Source organism: Diadema antillarum, unplaced genomic scaffold (assembly GCF_040938485.1).
Source record: "Diadema antillarum isolate AM-2024a unplaced genomic scaffold, OU_Dant_1.0 seq00000550_RagTag, whole genome shotgun sequence".
Taxonomy (NCBI): domain Eukaryota; kingdom Metazoa; phylum Echinodermata; class Echinoidea; order Diadematoida; family Diadematidae; genus Diadema; species Diadema antillarum.
The window spans coordinates 2,171,047-2,191,408 of record NW_027271495.1 but is presented as its reverse complement, the minus strand read 5'-3'; the positions used below and the strand labels follow the sequence as shown (position 1 = coordinate 2,191,408).

Genomic DNA, 20,362 nt, shown 5'->3' with positions numbered 1-20,362 from the left:
GTTCTTGTAAGGCAAATAATGACCTTTCAAATCTATAACAATCTACGTGAAAATTACGATACCAGTGGACCGCCACTTGCAGTGAATGTGCCTTGTTATAACCATGTTCTGAAAAAAAGAAAGAAAAAAAATCAAAGCTTCCTTTGATTTTTTTTTTCACTTCCATTTCTGCCTGAGTCAAACTCATGTTGCTCTTTGGTGTACTATTAAAAAGAAGAAAAACAAACAAACAAAATGAGAATGTGGACCCCCAGGTGAACCCCTTCTAAAAGAGATGCACCCGATTCCTGCGATGTTGTATTCAGCGCGTCCTTAGCTAAGTTGCACTTTAGTCAAATAAAACATGTAGGAGATACCCTCAAGGATACACGAAACGGATAAATACAGGATTTAGGCAGGAGACAAGCGGGTGACTCATCGCAGGCCTCTCAAATTCCTATTTCCCGCCATCATTTTTAGTTTTTTTCTTATTTAGATAAGATATATCTACAGGTAGTCTGCATGGCCACAAATTCGATATTGGTGCTTGCAGCCTCAATGCCAGACCATTATTACATCATAAGGCAATATTCAATTTTGCATTTTAATCATTATTTCATGGTTATCTCAAGACATTATAATCATACCGGCCACACATCTCTTTGCTATGAGTCGCTGATCTATAGCATTTTGTTTGTTTCTTTCTCTCTTTGCTTTGTGGATTCGGTCATGAAGTATCAAAGACACATGCAGGTCTATACATTTCTTTAGGTTATGCATACAAATAAACAATTGAACGGTTGGGATCTGGTAGTAAAGAGGCAATATCTTCCCACAGTTGCGGCATGTCGCTGTTAATTTTCATCGTACATTTATTTATTGTGTATTTAAGATCAATTTTGCAAATGGCTTGTATTATCTTATGTTCTGTACAGAAATTGAATTAAATGTAAAGGCTCTTCTGCACCGACGCAGGTTCATGTGCTGTGGTGTTTCGTTTTTAATTTGACTGTAAATCAGGTGGAAGACTAGCTAGAAGAGGAATAAAAAGTGATGAAAACCTGTACTATATAGTAAGAGTAATAAGTGGAAGAGTATAACGACCATTGTTAAGAATCGTGTGTAAAATAAGGTTTTGGGGTGTTGGAATTTCCTTTAAGTTGACAGCTCACGGATATTCGCCAGAATAACAATATGCATGCAAGAGGAGGTGATGATGTGTGCGACTCAAAATTTCTCCAGTTAACCTGCACAAATAGGGGTATGGAATTCTTTGTCTTTCTATTGTAAAGTCCAACGTTGAGATAACCAATCCGTGATGATTTTCAAGGCAATATATTTGCAGTTATATAGGGTTAAAGGGTCGAAGTTTCAACCAACAAGGCCAGGAACAAATCCATAGACCTTGTAGTAGCAATGACGTTATCTCCACCCCTTTCCACTCTAGTCACGGTTTACCAGTCCTATATACTCAATCTTACATTTCTAATCTGTACTGACAAAAGCGAAGTGACATGAAAATTGTTCTTTCTACAGGTGTCTGGGTCCAGACGTTACCTTGCCCAGGCTACATAATTATATAATTCCCCAAACAGAAATATGATTAAAAACATGCTCATTTTTCTCCTCCGTCATAGCAACGTCGATACAATCATCAACTCGCATGCAGTCATGCGTGCACAATCGATCACTATTGAATATATTGTCAAGTGTGTATGCAAGAAATACTTCACCTATCAGATGTAATGGACATTAATTATCGCGTTATACTTTAAATTTCACGCAATGAATTGTAGCAAAAGTCACATGTAACAAAATTAAAAGTATCAGAGTCGTATAATGACCTTTGTAATTTTAACATAGAAGCTCTATTTAACTTGTTGTTAGTTTGTTTTTTGAAATTCGATGACATGAGTGCATGTATTAACAACCGATTATGCAGTCGAAAAAATAAACGCCATCTCAATGTCTGAACGTATTATGCTGCAAACCACTCAGTTCTCCGGAATTACTGAGTGATGTAATCCCTTTTAATGGATTTGGATTTTATTCGACTTAAATTTGAGAACGACAGTTATAACAAGGCAAGCGATTGATTGCCCTGTTGTTTCCTTTCGTCACTCATCTTCGTCAACAGGAGGGATAAGCATGCATGAATAAAAAAAAACACTGAAAATATATTAAACCTTAATAAAGTGACACATCTACCAGGTCAGCCCCTCTGGTTGAAATTAACAGACGCCTGAGGCACCCCCGAAAACAACAACAACAACGACAACAAAACAATCCAAAACAAAACAAAACAAAACAACTACCTACTCTAGGTCGCGTGATCTGAAGCATTACGAGATATAAATGATTTGCTTGCTCCATCGACGTATGAAACTGTTTCACCCAAAAGGAAGCGGGCACCTTGTAATTGATTAGATTTAAGGACTAACAATTTAATACTGAGAATGATCCTTTCCCTCTCGTATTGCCAACTCACGCATCTTTGCGAGTCTTGGCACAAAATGATTGTCATCTTATGGAATAAAACAGAAATAATAACAACCACCAAAAAGGAAAAAATGAAAACCCTCCCGGCCTTGTCCTTCAAGCCGACTTTCTCCAGCTTCAGTTTGTGACCTGGATTACGACTGCACTTTTTTGCCCTTGGTTTGGAAGCATATATACTTTCCTGATATTTTTTCTCCCTTTCTTTTGTTTGTTTATTTGTTTTGTATCGTATTGTCTTGTGCAACCAAGTTTGGTAACGTAACGAGTTCGCGCGCGTCCGTCATACTAATATACAGTTTTCTGTCAGGTGCATAGCCCCGCTAAATTCCGTGACGATCTGAATATCATGAAGTACCAGATTACACTGATGATTATAGGATTTTAATCGTCAAATATCGAGACTTGTATGTCGGTGTGTGTGCGTGTTATCGTGCTATACTTTAGTCTTGATGGTGATTTGCCCCTAATCTAAACACTGAAGCATGCATCGAGGCTTTAATTCATCCCTCTTATCTCGAACGGCAATTCTCGCAATGTTTGTGAGTCAGAGTGTGAACCGATGATAAACGTTAATCGGCAAGCACGTGGACACAGACAGCAGCATTCTTAATTCGGCAACATCTCCGAATGAAATAATCGCTGACATCTAAAGCTTCCGTAACGATTGCCTCGGCGTGTTGACAGGAACTGTCCGAAATGTCTCGACTGATCACCATTTCGATGATTTGTATCTGATCGAGCAGCTTGCGGATGCAATTTATATGTCATTCATGTCATTGGGAAAGGAACATAGCCGACTAGCTGACCGTTCAGTCATTCAGATATTTCTGCAGAGGGACATATTATTGTCCTTATACGTGTTTTTGATTGCTCACCATTCTCTCTGGTAATCACGCAGCAACAGGTGTGAAAAGCGTCTGCGTATGACAATACCAGAAACCGCAAAACTGCTTCTTTGGGTAATAAGGACAACAATATCTGAAGACCAGTCAGACACTGAAAATAGAAAACGAAAGCGGTTTCTTCTTGGCTGCTTTTGGCTCTGATGAATAGGCCCTTGTGATGATTATGAGCGGAACTGCCTGTTTCCGGGGGAAAGGATGAACTCAGAAGAGACACGTGGATTTGGTTATTGTCAATTGTCTTTGTCACGGATAAATCATTACAAACAAACAAACAAACAAACAAGCAGACAAATAAACACGCTAATCAAAAACGAAACGCTACATGACAGAAAAATCTTTTGACAGTAGACAAGACGAGTGATGATTGTGTCATGTGCGTGCTACCTCCTTAGGCGATAAAAGACCAATCGAGTGAAGAATGGTTATGTATGTTCAAGATAGTGACTAAAGTTGGTGTTTCTTTCTATGATTCAGAGGTCAGGTTGCCTTAATGCTTCACGCAAATCAGAGTTCTGGCGTGAAAAAAAACAACAAAAACAAACACGAACAACCCCCTCCCCGAACCACAGCTTAAAAAAATATATATAAACACACACATAGACAGCAAAGTTCACCTCGTGATAATCGTGATCATGATCCCAACATTGCTGTGCATTGTCAATGACGTGTCATATTTCTGTGTGATTCCTCACGTTTTCGGTATAATGAGTCTCATCAGTTTTCCCCATTCAGTGACGTAATGACACAGCCGACGGATTAAGTTTTTAACATGTTTCAATGTATACGGAGAGTCATAGTAAGCGTGACTCTGGCGCTGTGGTTGTTGTAGTTGTTTTTTTTTTTTCTCTGCTGCTGCATTTAATCATGTCTTGAAGTGAATGGCCAATCAATACAATATCATGAAAAAAAAAAATCTTCGTTTCCATTGTATTTGTTTATGTTTATATATCTCGGACAAGTTTACAGAGTTTCTGTAACCGTGTACTAGGGTCGAGCTTACGTATGATTATCGTTGCAAACATTACAATGCCATTCCATTTTCTACAAGTTTTCGAGTATGACTCTGTAGTTTCCAAAAAATACTTGTGAATGTAATTGCTATACCTGGTGTATAAATGGTAATACATGTTAATGGTCAGGCTAGTATAGTGGTGTGCCACTGATTCGGAGTGACGTATCAATCGTGGTAGTGCATGATGAAGTGAGAACGTGGCGTCGAGTCGGATCAGCCCTCTGTCGGGTTGGAAAGGGGTGTGAGGGGCCAAGCAAAAAGACCATTCTCCGATAAGGAGAAGGGAGTTACATCACCATTCATTCCCCTCTGCTGCGTTCTTTTTAATCTATCAACGCAGATATCTTGAGCACAAATTCTGGCAGGCAAGAGGTATCAAAACACAAACGGGGAAGGCCTGGTGGACTTTCTCGTAACTGAATTTTTGAACAGTCAATGCAGATTTATATTGACACATGTTCTACATTTTCGACTGAAAGTCCTGCTCACAGGGTATCATGACCAAGTATACGATATAAAAGAGACAGAGGGTAGAGATTTTAGTTAGAGTTTGATCAATGAGGGGTAAAAGAAATACGCGCCAAAAAGTAGAGACGTTCGCTGATTTCTGTTCGACATTGCAGTCACTTAATTGACACAAAATAAATATAAAAATGGAGAGCTGGAAAGACAATAAATGTGAGACAAGTACATTTACATGCAGAGAAGACATAGAGAAAGGAAGACATCGTAAAGGTTTTGCTGTTGTTATTGTAATAAACATGAAAAGCAAACAAAAAATCTGACAACGAAAACTATGAGAGTTCTCGACGCAGAAAGCAATGTTCATTTTATCTAACGTTAGCAGGTTTTACTCATTTAAAGGGTGTTTTTAAATCAATGTGTCGGGGATACATGTCTGAATGTATTACGTCTCACACCCCCTGGCTCCCATTATGTAACATTTTTAAACATATTTGTGAGTACGTATACCGGAATGAGCGCGCGCGTGTATGATTCACTCGGGCTAACTATCTCCCGGCATATAGGTCTCTCGCTCTTTCTGTCCTTTCGCAATGAGTCATATTATCTAGTGTTGACATCATCTAGGACATCTATTCCCGCCAGACTGAAATATGTTTGAATAACCCCAAAGCCCCACTGACAGACGTCCCCTGGAATTAGCGAGCGAGAGACTTCAATGAGGCACAGTTCAAGGTATTGTATATGTATGTATATATATATATATATATATATATATATATATATATATATATATATATCAATAATAAAGTCACAACAGAGGAATGCAGGGAATGCATTAATAGCCAATCTCGATTTAATGAATAATCTTGATTTAATGGATTATTCATTAAATCAAGATTGGCTATTAATCCTCTGTTGTGACTTTATTATTGCTATTTCTAGTACTGCCAATACGCGGAACAACTACAATGTATATATATATATATATATATATATATATATATATATATATATATATATAATACATACATACATATCCATATTTACATTGATTATTATATTATGATAGAAGGGACTTGCTAATTCCACTTATATTCGTTGGTCGTATACTAGCTATAGTAATTCAATATTCAGATATGATGTATAAGCAGTATTCTAAATGTATCCTTAATATTTGTTCTGTCCACCAGTTATCATTATAATTACTGTGTATATCATGTATGAATATTGTGGGTTTTTTGTACAAGAAGTTGTGCTATTACTTTAGATGTTATAAGAGAATACATGTATGTGGTAATTCTCTATAAATGTGAATTGAGCTGAGTTTAGTTTAGTTTGGATTTGAGTGAAGTATGATTGGGTAGGGCATTACCCAACATGATAGAACATTACCTAACATGAAAAAAGGTGAAAGGGCACAATAAAGAGAATAATGATGATTATAAAGAAACTGGCGATATGTTATTTGGAATTTCCAATGCCCCCAATTAAAATTTTACCGTGCCTATTTGTCTTGAACGCTAAAAGTATATCTTACACAGCTAGACATATTGTAACATAACATGATTGTACGTGTCTGTGACAATAAAAGGCAGATCTCATTTTACTGTACCATGTGACAAATACTTTCATTGCTATAGACGCTTTTGTTCTTGTTGTCTGTTTGCTTGTTGTTGCTCCCTTCCTCCCTCTTTGTTCAACTCACCAGACACGCCCACACAAATTGTTCCTAGAATAATCCATGCCATTTTGAAGTCTAGATAGGATATCCCCATTGCTTAACAGGCTCGGGCATGAGAATCCACAAATTTCCCGGATATCCCCCTAAGTTGTGTCCGTTTGACAGACCAGTGGCCTCCCATACCCCCAACAGAATTTGCAGGAGATACGACATTTTTGCACTTAAAAAAGATGAGATTTATTACAAACGGCTAGTAAGTACATAGCTCAGTCCATCAGACCTATCGGTCCAACAACAACAACAACAACAACAACAACAAAACGATGTCATCAATGAACAGAAAGAGGAGAAGAAAAAGAACAGAAAAGTGGGGCATACCTGGATGACTAGGCTAGTAGGATCATAGATGGCCACAATCACGATAACTCCACCTTTTTTAGTTTGAGGCTGTAACATTTAGTCATTGTCTGTCACTGTCACTTTTGATAGTTGATGCAGTCATGCCATATTGCAGTGCTTTTGTATTTGTGTTTTCGTTTTTATATTCTCTCCTGTCCTGTTTGGGCTGTTTTGAATTACTTGAATTTTTCATTTTGTTATTAAGAGAGTATCAAGTTTTTGGGTGGACTGTTTCAGATCCGTCCACAGTGTACAAGCATTGCTTTTCAGCGTACCCCTAATTCTTGGTATCTGAAAACATGGATAACTTGACAGGGTTTGAAACTATGTATGCACGCATTCACTACCTCTAATTGTTATCATATAGCTAAAGATTGCGTACTCAAGATTATTTATAATACTCTTATATTGATGGTGTCATGCTCTGTTGAAGAAAAACAATAAAAAGTACATAAATCTAATTAAAAAAAGTAATGGCGTGAAAGAGATTCTCGATGAACCGATATGCAGATTTTTTTTTTCACCACGACATAAAAAAACATATCCTACGTTTTTCTTGTTCTAACTGCTCTCTCGATGTTGTTGTTGTTGTTGTTGTTGTAAGAGGGAAGGAAATGTTCTCGTGAGATACAGAGAGAAACAAAGAAAAAAAAGAAGAAGAAGAGAGGGACAGAGAGAAAGGAGAGAGAAAACTAAAACTCAGAGTGAACGAGACTAGATCGTATTGAGATCAGTTTATTTCTGACTTTGTTGACAAGACGTGCCATCAAACTTGATTTTGGACTTAGATAAACGCAAGCGAAAGGAAAGGGAAAGTATTTGGTCGAATGTCCTGAGTGCGTGCTTTCCCCCTTACTGTTCCCTAAAGAGTGGCTCGCAATAGATCGCAAATCAAAGTCAAGAATAACCCCCCTGTCCAGAAACAAATATTCTTTTTTCCTTCTATCTTTGTGGTTTACTGCCGTTTTTGGTTCCTGTGGTAACCACATCAATCCCTCGACCTTAATGTCATTGACACGATAGGAAACATTAGCGTCAGATGAAGTGTGAGGAAAAGTTTTGAACACTTAGTCATAGTGTCGCTCGTTGAATTTTTTAACAAAGAACAATCAAAATGGTCTTTTTTGCGTCGTCTTGTTTTTATTTCACTACATGGACAGCTAAAGGGTACATCGTCCCGTATGAATTCGCCGTGACGGAGTGATTACATCGAGAGGTGCGGTGTCAACACACCTACTTGTGATGGGTATATCATCTAAAATATATCATCTCTTCCGTTGTGGAGAGAGAAATAGACCCAGAACACGTGTGCGCACGCTTGTTTGAACTTCGCTATGAGATAGATCTGTGGCGCTCTTTGTAATATAGGCAGTGCAGTGCAACTCTCGTGAGGTTGGATGTGCTTTCCACTCCCACATCTTCCGTAGATGGGAAGAGAGACTATACAATAAACCCAAGGAAATTGGATTGGTCAATGTAGATGGATTTTAACTTTGGTATACCGTCTTCTTCACGTCCAGCGAACGAAGTTAGTTAAGATACATGCAACCACCATATCTTTCATGTTCAGAGGTAAAGGTTCCATGACCAATGTCCTTCATCGCGATTTCAAAGTTATCCTTGAATCCTCCTGCTCCCCCCCCCCCCCCCCCCCCCCCCAGGGCATAAGTAACCATGGGACCTTTTTTTTTTTTTTGGCGACTTATCTTTCCAACAGGAAGTTGAACATGACAAGGCTTGTATGTCCCAATTTCACGGGAAAACCCATTGTTGTCTCTCTCTGTCATTACAAATGACATTTGCAACACTCCAGTATGCCCCCCCCCCCCAAAAAAAAAAATACAATCGGATTTTCCACAACAATAACTAAAAAAAAAAAATCAATATAAATGCTATTGCAAGGTATGAAACTATAGGTTATTACCTACATCTTACAGAAAACATCATCCGATTAATTTCAGAGGTCAAAGAGAAAATGAGGAACTTTATAGAGCATGTCAAGAATCCGTCCCCCTCCAAGTTTTGTAAATTGTGTTCACAGTTCCAAGAGCACCAAAGTGCTGAACTTGGAAGAAGAGAGCCCATGACATGCTTTCCACATTTTTCTCTGTGACCACTTAACTAGATTGAATGGAGTTGCCTGCAAAATGGACGTAAGAAGTTATAGTTTCATTCCCTGAAATTGCATTCAGATTGTTAAATGATTTTGAAAGTAATCAATGCGGGAATCCTATTGTACTTCTTTTTTTTTTTTGGGGGGGGGGGGGGGATACTGTATATACCCTGTGTTTTATTCCACTTTATCAACTCCTTTTCCCTCGTTCGTATGTCAAAGAAGTGCCATCGCCCTTTTTAACATAGTTTAAGTGCCAGGATATTTCTGGCTCCCTCCCAAAAGAGGATTTATCCATCGCCCAAGTGACATACTGTACAAGGTCGTTAATTGTTCTATTCGTCGTTGAAGTACAGTAACTTAACGCCCTTATCATTCTCGACCGACGTCATAATGATTATTGTGAGTAGGGGGGGGGGGGGGGGAGTGGCAGAGTTGAATTACCGCAAGGTGTGGACATGGAACTCAATTAACTTCCTACAGAAAGTATTGCCGGCGACTACGTGCTTGTATTTTCTCCTTTACCTTAATTAATACCACTAACCCATTTGATTCCTTGGAATTAATGTTACACGGATTTGCGTAGGATCATGCATGATGAACCCGTCAGTTTAGGTTCCAAGGTTGGTGCAGCATTGATGAACCACATGCGACTATTCGGTGGAAAACGCCCAAAATGGTGCACTCCAACACGAGCGCGGAGGATTAGATGATAAGCTGTATGCGGTGTGTGCATAGCGTACAAAAATGTTACAATAACTGTTTTAATCCTATGTCACAAAGAGTATTCCCTATCTATCTATCTATCTATCTATCTATCTATCTATACATCCATCCATCTATCCATCTACCTATCTTTCTATCTATCTATCTATCTATCTATCTATCTATCTATCTATCTTCCCTTCTCTCTTGTTACATATTTCAATCCATCAATTCAACAGCTTTGAATGTTTAATGAAAATAAAAGTCTGAATATTGAAAATGTTTTTTGCATAACTTTGTTCATATTGATTACTATTCTGTATGTTTAGAAATAGCGAGAAGTACCTATGGATCAAATGATCAAAAACCATTATGCAAAATTTATGTGTGAAGAAATAATGTTCTCCATCTTTGTCAAGGAATGGTAACTCAAAATATCGTTACAGCATTCCTCGAGGAATTACGCACTTTATTCCGCATTAATACTCCATAATTTGAGTGATCAGTACAATATTATGACTTCAGAGAACCGATTAATGAGCTCCAGGCGACAATTTAACAGAGAAGGTGACGGATTTCTTAATGCGTGCCCGAGTATGAGTGTGTTTTCTTTTAAAGTAACAAAAACTGTTATCATCGCGGGAGGAAATATTAACAAAGAGACGGTTTTCACGCGGCGTCTGCTAGAAACGTAACTTCTGTCATCAATCGCTTCCTCCCCTATCAAAAATAGAACACACTAATAAGCCTCAACGATGATGCAAGTCCGCCGCGTATCCTCCGCTTATATTCGCTGTGCATCATAAATCGCTCGTTATTGTTGGCAAAAAATGGGGGGGGGGGAATATCAAAAAGAAAATGAAATGAATATAACGGGCTCCCCAAAGTTTCGCTGCATATGCATTCAATTATCTCTGTATGTGAGTATGTTTGTGTGTGTTGTCTTGCTTCTCTACATCTTTCCTTTCCCTCGACTGCTCTTTTTTTCCCTTTAATTTTATATTTTCGTGAAAACGCTTTAATATTCTGTAGTTTCTAATCTTCCTGAAAATGTTTTCGCCCTGTTTTTTACCTTGTGTCGTGGCTTGCGTGCGTGATAACTCGAATTCGTATCAAAAGTTACCTACGTGACTACCCCTGTTTCTTGCTGATTAATCATTTCACCCCTAAGTGGAATTGAAGAATTTGCCGCATTACAGCACTTCTGGTATAATTATTATCTGATAAATTATCTGATATAAGTGAAGAATTCTGATTCTTAACAAATTACAATGAGCAATGATATAGAGCAGTGCACGTTTTGAATGCCTGCTTCATAAAGCGATTCTCATCTCACGCACCCCCCCCCCCCCCCCCTCCACCTGCCATACGTTGGGCCTTGGTTTTCTATATAATGTGAATGATGGGCTAAAATGTTCGTCACAAACAACAGAAATAATCTCTCAGGAAATTTTGGAATTTTCTCATCCGTTATGACCCTAGTGTTTCAACGACATGGACTACACACACGTTTCAACTTATATGCGAGACAACATCTTCTCATAAGATGTTTCCTCACCGCCTACCACTGGCAAATTATGTTCCGTTAGCAACAAGTACATCGGTTTGCTGCGGCCATACAGGTTATGTCAGTCATAGTTGGTGGACGTTGAAGAAAAGGATCACAATAAAAGCGTCGCGCACCACACCGATAACCATGTTATCACTCCAAGGCGGACGAACCCCCTAAACTTATTAACGCGTCGCAAAACATTGCCGGACATGGCTGCTCGCTCAGTATTACAACGTGCGTGGACGAAAACCCCTCTTGGTAACAGAAGGTAATTTGGTAAATTGTGTCAATTAGCCGGCATCCACTCTTGTGCATTGGTGTTTGTGGTATCTTGGAGAGAGCAATGGATTTCTTCCTCTTTTGAGGAGAGAGATGGAGAGATGGGGGGGGGGGGGGGGGGAAGGAGGGAAGTTTTAAGGCCAAGGGGCGTTGCTCTATACTATCACTTGAGGTATGTTAATAAATGTCATAATTAGTTAGTCGCAAACACACATCGTGCCGCGACGTTTTACAAGGAGCATATGCTTCCAAAAACGTCAATCCTCATATATATATATATATATATATATATACATATATATATATATATATCACAAACATTTTTTTTCATATACGTTCAAACCTTTTCATTTCACCTGATCATACAATAAGAAATGTTTATGCCGTTATACTACAAGTAATATGATATAATGTAATATAATATAATATAATATAATATAATATAATATAATATAATATAATATAATATAATATAATATCATATAATATCATATCATAAATGTAATAGTATATACAAGTATATAACCAATAAGCCTTGCCCTTACTAGTGGTGCATGCTGTCAGGGCCGGACTTGAGCCCTAGCCTTCGCGATGCTCCTTGGTGTTATGTACTGAGCTATGTACTGTATATGCAATGATATAGTTTTGACAACTAATCATGCACAAACACGTAATTCATTGTTAACGAGTACCTTGAAGAATTATAATCATGATAAAGTATGTGCCAGTGTGTGAAAATATGTGCTTTGTACTCGGGCCAAAATGACGATTTTTTTTTCTCTCTCTTTTCGAGTTTCTTATTTCTATCTCTCTATTGCTGGTGTGGTAGGAGGAAGTGATGTTACAATATTATCCTACAAATTTAGGAGCAACACTAGATTTCACACTTTATGATTACCACTGGTACTTATAATAATCTTTATATAAAACAGACATTTCTACTACTCTTGACTGGTGATAACAGCTTATGACTTATGAAGTTTAGAAAGTTTTATATATATATATATATATATATATATATATATATATATATATATATATTATCATTATCATTCATGATGTATACGAATAACGCATTCCAATGACGTTCCCATCCTACGGTGTCTCTTTATAGTTATAGTTGATAAGGTCTCAAAAGAGAACAAAGCAATCAATACATTTTGTAAAAATCAACATTAAGTTCCCCAATCTATGCAAAATCCATGTAAAAATCAATATGTGTGTGTGTGTATGTGTGTGTTTTTTTTTAAGATAAAGATAACGGGCCTCAAGTGCCCAGTCAATCCTTCAGTGGCTGCATACGGCAGGTGGCCGCTATAGACATGTGACCGCTAAGGCAGGTTTGACTGTATAGTTATTAAAGGTACTGTTTGCCATTGGGAGCAGTGATGTAGAAAATGTTCAAGATATCACATTTGATGCATATGTGTAGGCCAGTTGTATCACAAAACATCCTACCACGTAAAAATTTAGCAATAAAGCTTAGAATATAAGGAGATATTGCTATTTTTCTCAATAAACCATACATTTAGACGGTTTAGTTTAGAAACATTTTTATTATATCCATTGTTCAAATTTTGTATATTTAACAATACTTAACATTAATCATACTGATTCAATTTTTTACATAGGTTGTTTCTACTCCTAACTCACATTTTAGAACTAATTTGAAGCACTAAAGCTGTGTTTTTGTTTCATCTGCAAATGGTTAATAATGCCTTTAAGGCCACAAAAGAAAAAAAAAGCACTCAAAAATATGAAAAATTAATAGGTAGCTTCCAATTCCTACTTTGTTATCCATGTTAAGATCAGTATTTTGTTCTATTTGTTAACAAAGATAAAGGATATTAAGTGCCAAGTCAGTCCTTGTGAAAAAGGACATACAAGCATAAACAACTCTTTTTAAGTTAATGATGCTTTAACTGAAAGAGAGGGCGATGACTTGATACCATTTTGAGCAGGCCTAAGTTTGTAACAGGGCAGCACATAATATTTAGAATTATCAGGGTCATTATGAAAACTTAAGAGAACAAAGCGATCAAAAAATAAAAAAAGCAGTTGGTAGTCTTCCAGTCTTGTTTTGTAATCAAAGTAAAAAAAAAAAATCATGTGGTTTTCTTTTAAATAATATAGTTATACAGATAAAGATAAAGTGCACCAAGTGCCAAGTCAGTCCTTGGAGAAAAAGAATAAGCAAACATAGAACACTCTCTTTACGTTAATGATGCTATAATTATTTTAACCGGACGAAAGGGCGATGACTTGGTACAGTTTGAGCCGACCTAAATTTGTAGCAGGGCCGTCATTTAATAGTTAAAGAAATCAAGGTCGCAAATGAAAAATATAGAGAACAAAGCAATCAAAATTTTTTTCAAAAAAATCAATTGGTAGTCTCCCAATCTTATTGTGTAATCCAAGTAAAAAGCATGTGCTTTTTTCATACACATATAAAGGACATCAAGTGCCAAGTGAGTCCTCGGAGAAAAAGGACAAACGAGCACAGATACACTCTCATTGGTCTAATGATCTTATGGCTTAACTGGAAGAAAGGGCGATGACTTAATACCATTTTGAGCAGACCTTAATTTGTTACAGCGTATACGAATAATGGGGTTGCCTGACTTCTCTATTTCACGGTATACTGTTTGTTCAATAGGAGCTGCAGCGGACGTAGCGTTAGTTCACTCTAAAGGATTTCATTGCCAAGTTTTCGACCTTTTTTACGAGTCTTCTTCATAAGGCGTCGGGAAAGTGTAGAGCTGACTAGTGCGGGTTCGTGTTTTTTTTTTTTAATCTGTGGAGTGATATGTATATAATATTATATACATAGGCCTATACATACTTATCCAGGTCACAAAAGAGAACAGAGCAACCATAAATGAGAAATCAACACGAAGTCCCCCTGTCCTATTCTACAATCGATGTAGAAACCAATGTTGTTGTCAAGTTGCCAAGTTAGTCCTTGGAAAAAAAAAGACATACAAGCATAGAAAGACTCTCATTAGGGTAATGATGTTATATTTTGACTGGAAGAAAGGGCGATGACTTGATAATGGATTTGAGCAGATCTAAATGTGTAACAGCGCATCAGTGTCAGTTGAAAACATGTTCCGCAACCTTGAACTAAGAGCATGACTTTCACGGTGTTTCATGTACAGTCGGGTTGTGATCCGTGCCTGTGTGTGAAAGTCTGTATGTGCTCAGACTAAAATGAGACATTTTCCTTTTCGGTTGCTGTTGTTCTTTTTTCTCTCTCTTGCTTGTTTATGGGGACGTGATGTTACAATTATCCGACAAACCAAAGAGTATTAGACTTTGGACTTCATGCTTTGAATACTGATAAAATAATCTGTATAGAACAGACTTTATCTACTTTTGCGACTCTGGGCTGATAACAGCAGTTGAAAACTTTGAAGTTTAGAAAGCTTTTTTTCCAATATCATTATAAATGAGCAGGTAGGCCTATACGAATGATGCAATTGCTTCTATCGCACAGTTTTATACAGATTTATAGTTATCGATGTCACAAAAAGAACAAAGCAATAAAAAAACTGAAAATCATTAGGCATTGTTTCCCAGTCTTATTTAGTAATCCATGAAAACAAAAATGAATATGTTTTTCTTACTAAACAGAAAATACATAATCAAGTGCCTATTAAGTCAGTGCTGGGGGGGGGGGGGGGGAGACAAATAAACATAGGTGAACTCTCATTAGGATTAATAATGCTATTGTTTCAACTGAAAGAAAGGACGACGAATCAATACCACTACTAGTGTCAATCTAAATCTGTTACAGCTTACACGAATAAAACGGTTGCTTGAAGTTTCTATTCCACGGTCTATAATACAACAGACGGAGCCAGCGAACGTAGCGTTAGTTCAGTCTAAAAGATTTCAATGCCAAGCTTTCGACCTTTTGAGGAGTCTTCTTCATATCTTGCTTAAGGCGTCGGGAAAGTGAAGAGCTTACCAGTGTATTTCTTTTTTAAATGTCCGCCTAGTTATATAATATCGTATAAACATATACTTCTCAAGGTCACAAAAGAGAACAGAGCAATCAAAGATACAAAAAAAAAATAATCAACATAGTAGCTTCCCTGTTTTATTTTCTAATCCATGTAAAAATCAATGCTTTTTAACAACGATAGAGGACATCGGTGACCAAGTCAGTCATTGGAAAGAAAAAGACATACAAGCATAGAAAAACTCTCATCAGGCCAATGATGTTACATTTTAACTGAAAGAAAGGGCGATGACTTTAAACCATTTGAGCAGACCTAAATTTGGAACAGCGCAGTGACAGTTGAAAGCATGTTCCGCAACCTTCAACGAAGAGCATGAATTCCTCCAGGTATAGTCCGGGCCATGAGCCTCGGCGACATCACGGGACAAGAGAATTACATTCAGGGACACGGGGAATTAGCGCATCATTTCCTCATTTGCTATTACATACCATTAATGAGATACATGAACAGAAAATTCATGTCCCTCTTGCCAAAGGCATAATTTCTCAACGTAAAGGCCATTGTCATTAACCTCTGATCCCTTCCATAAGAGTATAAATATCGATCGCCATAATTTTATTGGGATGAGAATAATGTGGTGTCCTCGATCATTCTAAACTACAACCTTTTTTTAGGGGAAGGGGGGTGGGTTCTGTCACCAAGACAATGTGGACGGACGCGATCATTAATGTTGTGATGTTTACCCTTCGCGCAAGGATCGTGTTTACTGTTTCATGTTTGCATTTAAGTTGCAGTAGAGCTTTGATCATGCTGCCTTACAAGCTAGGTAGTCATCGATCATTATCTCTTCAGGCAGGACTTCTGTGTCTCGAGTTTGTTTGTTTGTTTGTTTGTTTGGTTTTTGTTGTTGTTGCTATTTTGTGTCTATTCAAGCACCCTGAGTCCTGGTTATTGCCGCTTTCGAATGACAGAATGATACTGTATCCAATTACCAAAAAGCTGCAATATTAGTGAAGGTTGTTTACATACGTTTATCATGCTTTATTAAGCAGTATCTGCACATTCTCATTCTGTCAAGAAGACATACGAAAGAAAAACAAATGGGGTAAGAGTAGATTCCATGTAATTTCACACGGTGTGTAGGAATACATGGGACTGTACATTATTGTATAATGACGTGCTGTCTACAGATATGACATGGTACGGAGGCATGCTGATGAACGTTACCTTGTTACCCTTGAGCAAACATTATCTCCATGAGGTTCCACGTTATTTTGGGACATCGCGCTGCCCATCCCGAACGCAAGTATAAATATATAACACGCCAGGAGTCGAAAGGTCCTAATATGGCCGTAGCACAATGTTACTCGTTCCATGTTTGCCGGGTTGTTTTCTCTTAGTCCAATCATCATCGCGTTCACAGAGTACTGAAGGATTAATCGTCACTCAATCCACTTTATTCAAAAGTTGCTCCTGCATTATCATCCGAATAATGATAAAAGGTCAGCTTTATCCTCAATGATCTTAGGACGCCTCCACGATTGTAGAACGGGCATTTCTCCGTAAGCAATTCCGAGAGCAGCTCAATCCACGTCCGTTGTCAAACTCATGATATCTCAGCTAGCTATAACAGCGCCTCGAAGCAGTCCATTTTGGAATGAGGAGTTTTTGCGGAGAGGGTGATGATCATGTTCTGAATGCAGAGCGCACCGAGTTAGGAAAGTCAATGAAGGAGTCGCGGCAGGTTCTTGCAGACAACAACCGTACCACCGAAGTCCTCCTTGATATGCCGAACTTGAGCGGAGAGACACAAGTCTAGCCCAGAATGTACTGTAGGAGGCCCTCTCTTGACAGTATATGATCACTCATTCTGTATTACAATCTACGTACCATTACTGTATGCTACGCAGTTTGAGCACTGCGAAAGAAGCGGTAAACTTGTACGCGTTTTTAAATAGCTGGATTGCTTGCGGGGGCCGCCTCTAGCTTCTTTACACGGCTGCGAAACAGACGAGAACAAACCATCGAGGCATCTGTCAGTGCGCAGCTCGCTCCCTGGCTGTCTGCTGGATGGGGCCCCGTCCTAGAGCTTAGGAGAGCGGCAGATTAACCTCATATTAGGTCAAAAAGATGAATCGCTTTCGCTCCAAATCGAGATTACAACACTTTTCCGTCGATGCATACCCCAACCTGATTACGCTAACGTTATCCGTACGTACACGTGACAGCAACGCTACATGATTATAATGTGTTTGACTTGGGGTGGAACGATATATGTTCATTTCATTTCAATTCAATTCGATTCAGTCCAATTCAATTCAATTCAATTCAATTCAATTCAATTCAATTCAATTCAATTCAATTCAATCCAATTGTGCTTTATTTCCATCCAACAGAAAGGAAATACAAATACAAAGTATACATTCCTGTAAACAGTTTGTCAGCAATACAGATCATAAGGTTTAATACAGACAGACAGAATAGAAATAATGCATGCACCCCCTTTGCAATGGTTACGAAATGTAAATAAAGCGATTGAAGAGATTGGCCTACCGAAAAGCTGAGCTGTGTAAAACGTGGATCACTTGAAAAAATAACAAAATGCCTAAATCATGTTATATATCCAAGTATCTATATAGAGTGAGAGAATTTTATAACTGATACATATGTTGCAGGTATCATAAAACAACAACAAATAGAACGTATCATAAAATAGCCATACTCCATGAGTACCTGGCCAGTGCCTGTGCCCAGGATCTATGGGAATTAAGGAAACTCATAACAGACTGTTGAAAAGTTAATATTGTAATGATTATGTTTTCCAAACGAAGACTATTTCATAATATTATACCTGTCCTCTCTCGTGCGAGTAACATTATTGTGTCACAATGACAAAATGCGAGACAAACCTAAAGCCCGCCGCACACAATACGACTCACGACCTTACGACTGAGAGACTTTGGATCCGAAATAAATCGCAATAGCCTCAGAATAAACACACTTGTTTATATCAGATCCCAAGTCTGTCAGTCGTAAAGTCGTGAGTCGTATAGTGTGCGGTGGGCTGTAGGAAGAGCCGATACAAAGCAGTCGCAAGACTTTCGAATAGGATTAAAAGCTTTCTCTGCTCCTTCCCACTACATGACAAAGATGATGATAATGGTAACATTGGTAACAATGGTGATATTATGATGATGAGGAGGATGATGAGGATGAAGATGATGATGATGATAAAGATGAGGATGATGATGAGGAGGAGGAGGAGGATGATAATGATGATGAAGAGGATGATGATGGTGAGGATGATGATGATGACAATGATGATGAGGATGATGAGAATAATGATGATAATGATGATGATGATAATAATGATGAGGATGATGAGGATGATGAGGATGATGATGACGATGATGATGATGATGATGACGATGATGTTAAGGATGATAAGGATGATGAGGATGATGAGGATGAGGATAATGATGATGATGATGATAATGATGATAATAATGATAACAACGATCAAGTTGGGATTATAATCCACTGTGATCATTGCTTTGTTATAATTATGAATTCAATGCCGGTTTTGCGGTAGTAATGACTCTTTACAATACAAGCAAAATGATTAGCTCAAAATCATTAACCTCAAAATGATTAGAAAAAAAGTGCATGTAGATTTAGCATCTTTACATCTGCACGATTTCGTATAAAGATGCATTTTTTCTCACTCTATACAATATAACTATAATGATTACAAGGATTCATCATGCGCAATGTATAGATATATATGACTAAAATCAATAATATCTGCACTTACTATGATATTATTCAGTGCAAAACAAAAACCAAAAGTCAAAAACCCAGAATCAAAATTTGTCCCCAAATCCATGACCTTTGTATGGACATACAGTTTACATTGCTCCTTTTACCCATCTTAGCCCCATCCTCCTCCTCCTCCTCTTCCCTACCCATCAACCAAACCACCCATCCTCTTCTCACCCTGTAACCCCCCCCCCTCCCTTTCCCATCACACCCAGTCTCCAAAAGATCCTGTGTGACTGTAAAGGTATCACCATGACTAGTCCAATATTAGGCCCTGTCAATCAACCGTGCAGTCGCTCTGTGATTTCGGAGTGTAAGGTGTCTGAGGAGTTCACTTCCACAACCCAGGCCAGCTCAACTATTTTTTCTTCTCTTTCTCTCTCCATCGCTCTCTTCAAAAACTTTGTCCTTTCCCTGGCCAGGATGTCACTAAATGATTGGCTAGGCCCGTGTGTATTGTATTTCACACTTCACAATTCTGGAGAGATGGAACCAAGAGCAAAGCCGTATTTTCTCTCTTTTTTTTTAAAGTCTATTTTTTTGTTTCTCTCTGCATTGGGGTACCCCTGACCTTGAAAGATAAGCCGTTGCCAAGTTCAACACACATATCGAATTGTGTTAATCAATATCGCAAGGTGCAACTGCGCGGAAAACTAGTCGCTGTCTACGTTTATACTAATGGGATCCAGGAACGATTAAAGTATTTGCGAGTTTCATTTGTTTTCTGTTTCTTGTTTTATAGTTGTTGTTGTTTTTTTTTTTTATTATTTTCCAGATGCACAGAATAATTGCTTCAGGAGAAGACATTTTTGTTTTGGGGTTTTATTTTCATCTTGCTTTGACGGTGCTCTTCTTATCTAGCAGATACTAAAGTCTTCATATCACTTTTTAGAATGCTTTTGTAAAGGCTTTATTATATAATGTGAAGTAAGAATGAAATAAGATGAAATCAGTAGATAGATACACAAGGATGAATAGATTATTAGACA

General features: G+C 38.0%; 1 protein-coding gene across 1 annotated transcript in view; it reads right to left on the bottom strand.

The window, feature by feature from the left end:
* LOC139734848 (uncharacterized) overlaps positions 1 to 16,966 on the bottom strand; it is a 38,572-nt gene extending 21,606 nt beyond the window's left edge. The window contains exon 1 of the mRNA XM_071645634.1: positions 16,782 to 16,966. Coding sequence (XP_071501735.1) covers positions 16,782 to 16,966 — 185 coding nt within the window. The remainder of the gene's footprint in view (positions 1 to 16,781) is intronic.
* Positions 16,967 to 20,362: the final 3,396 nt, after the last annotated feature.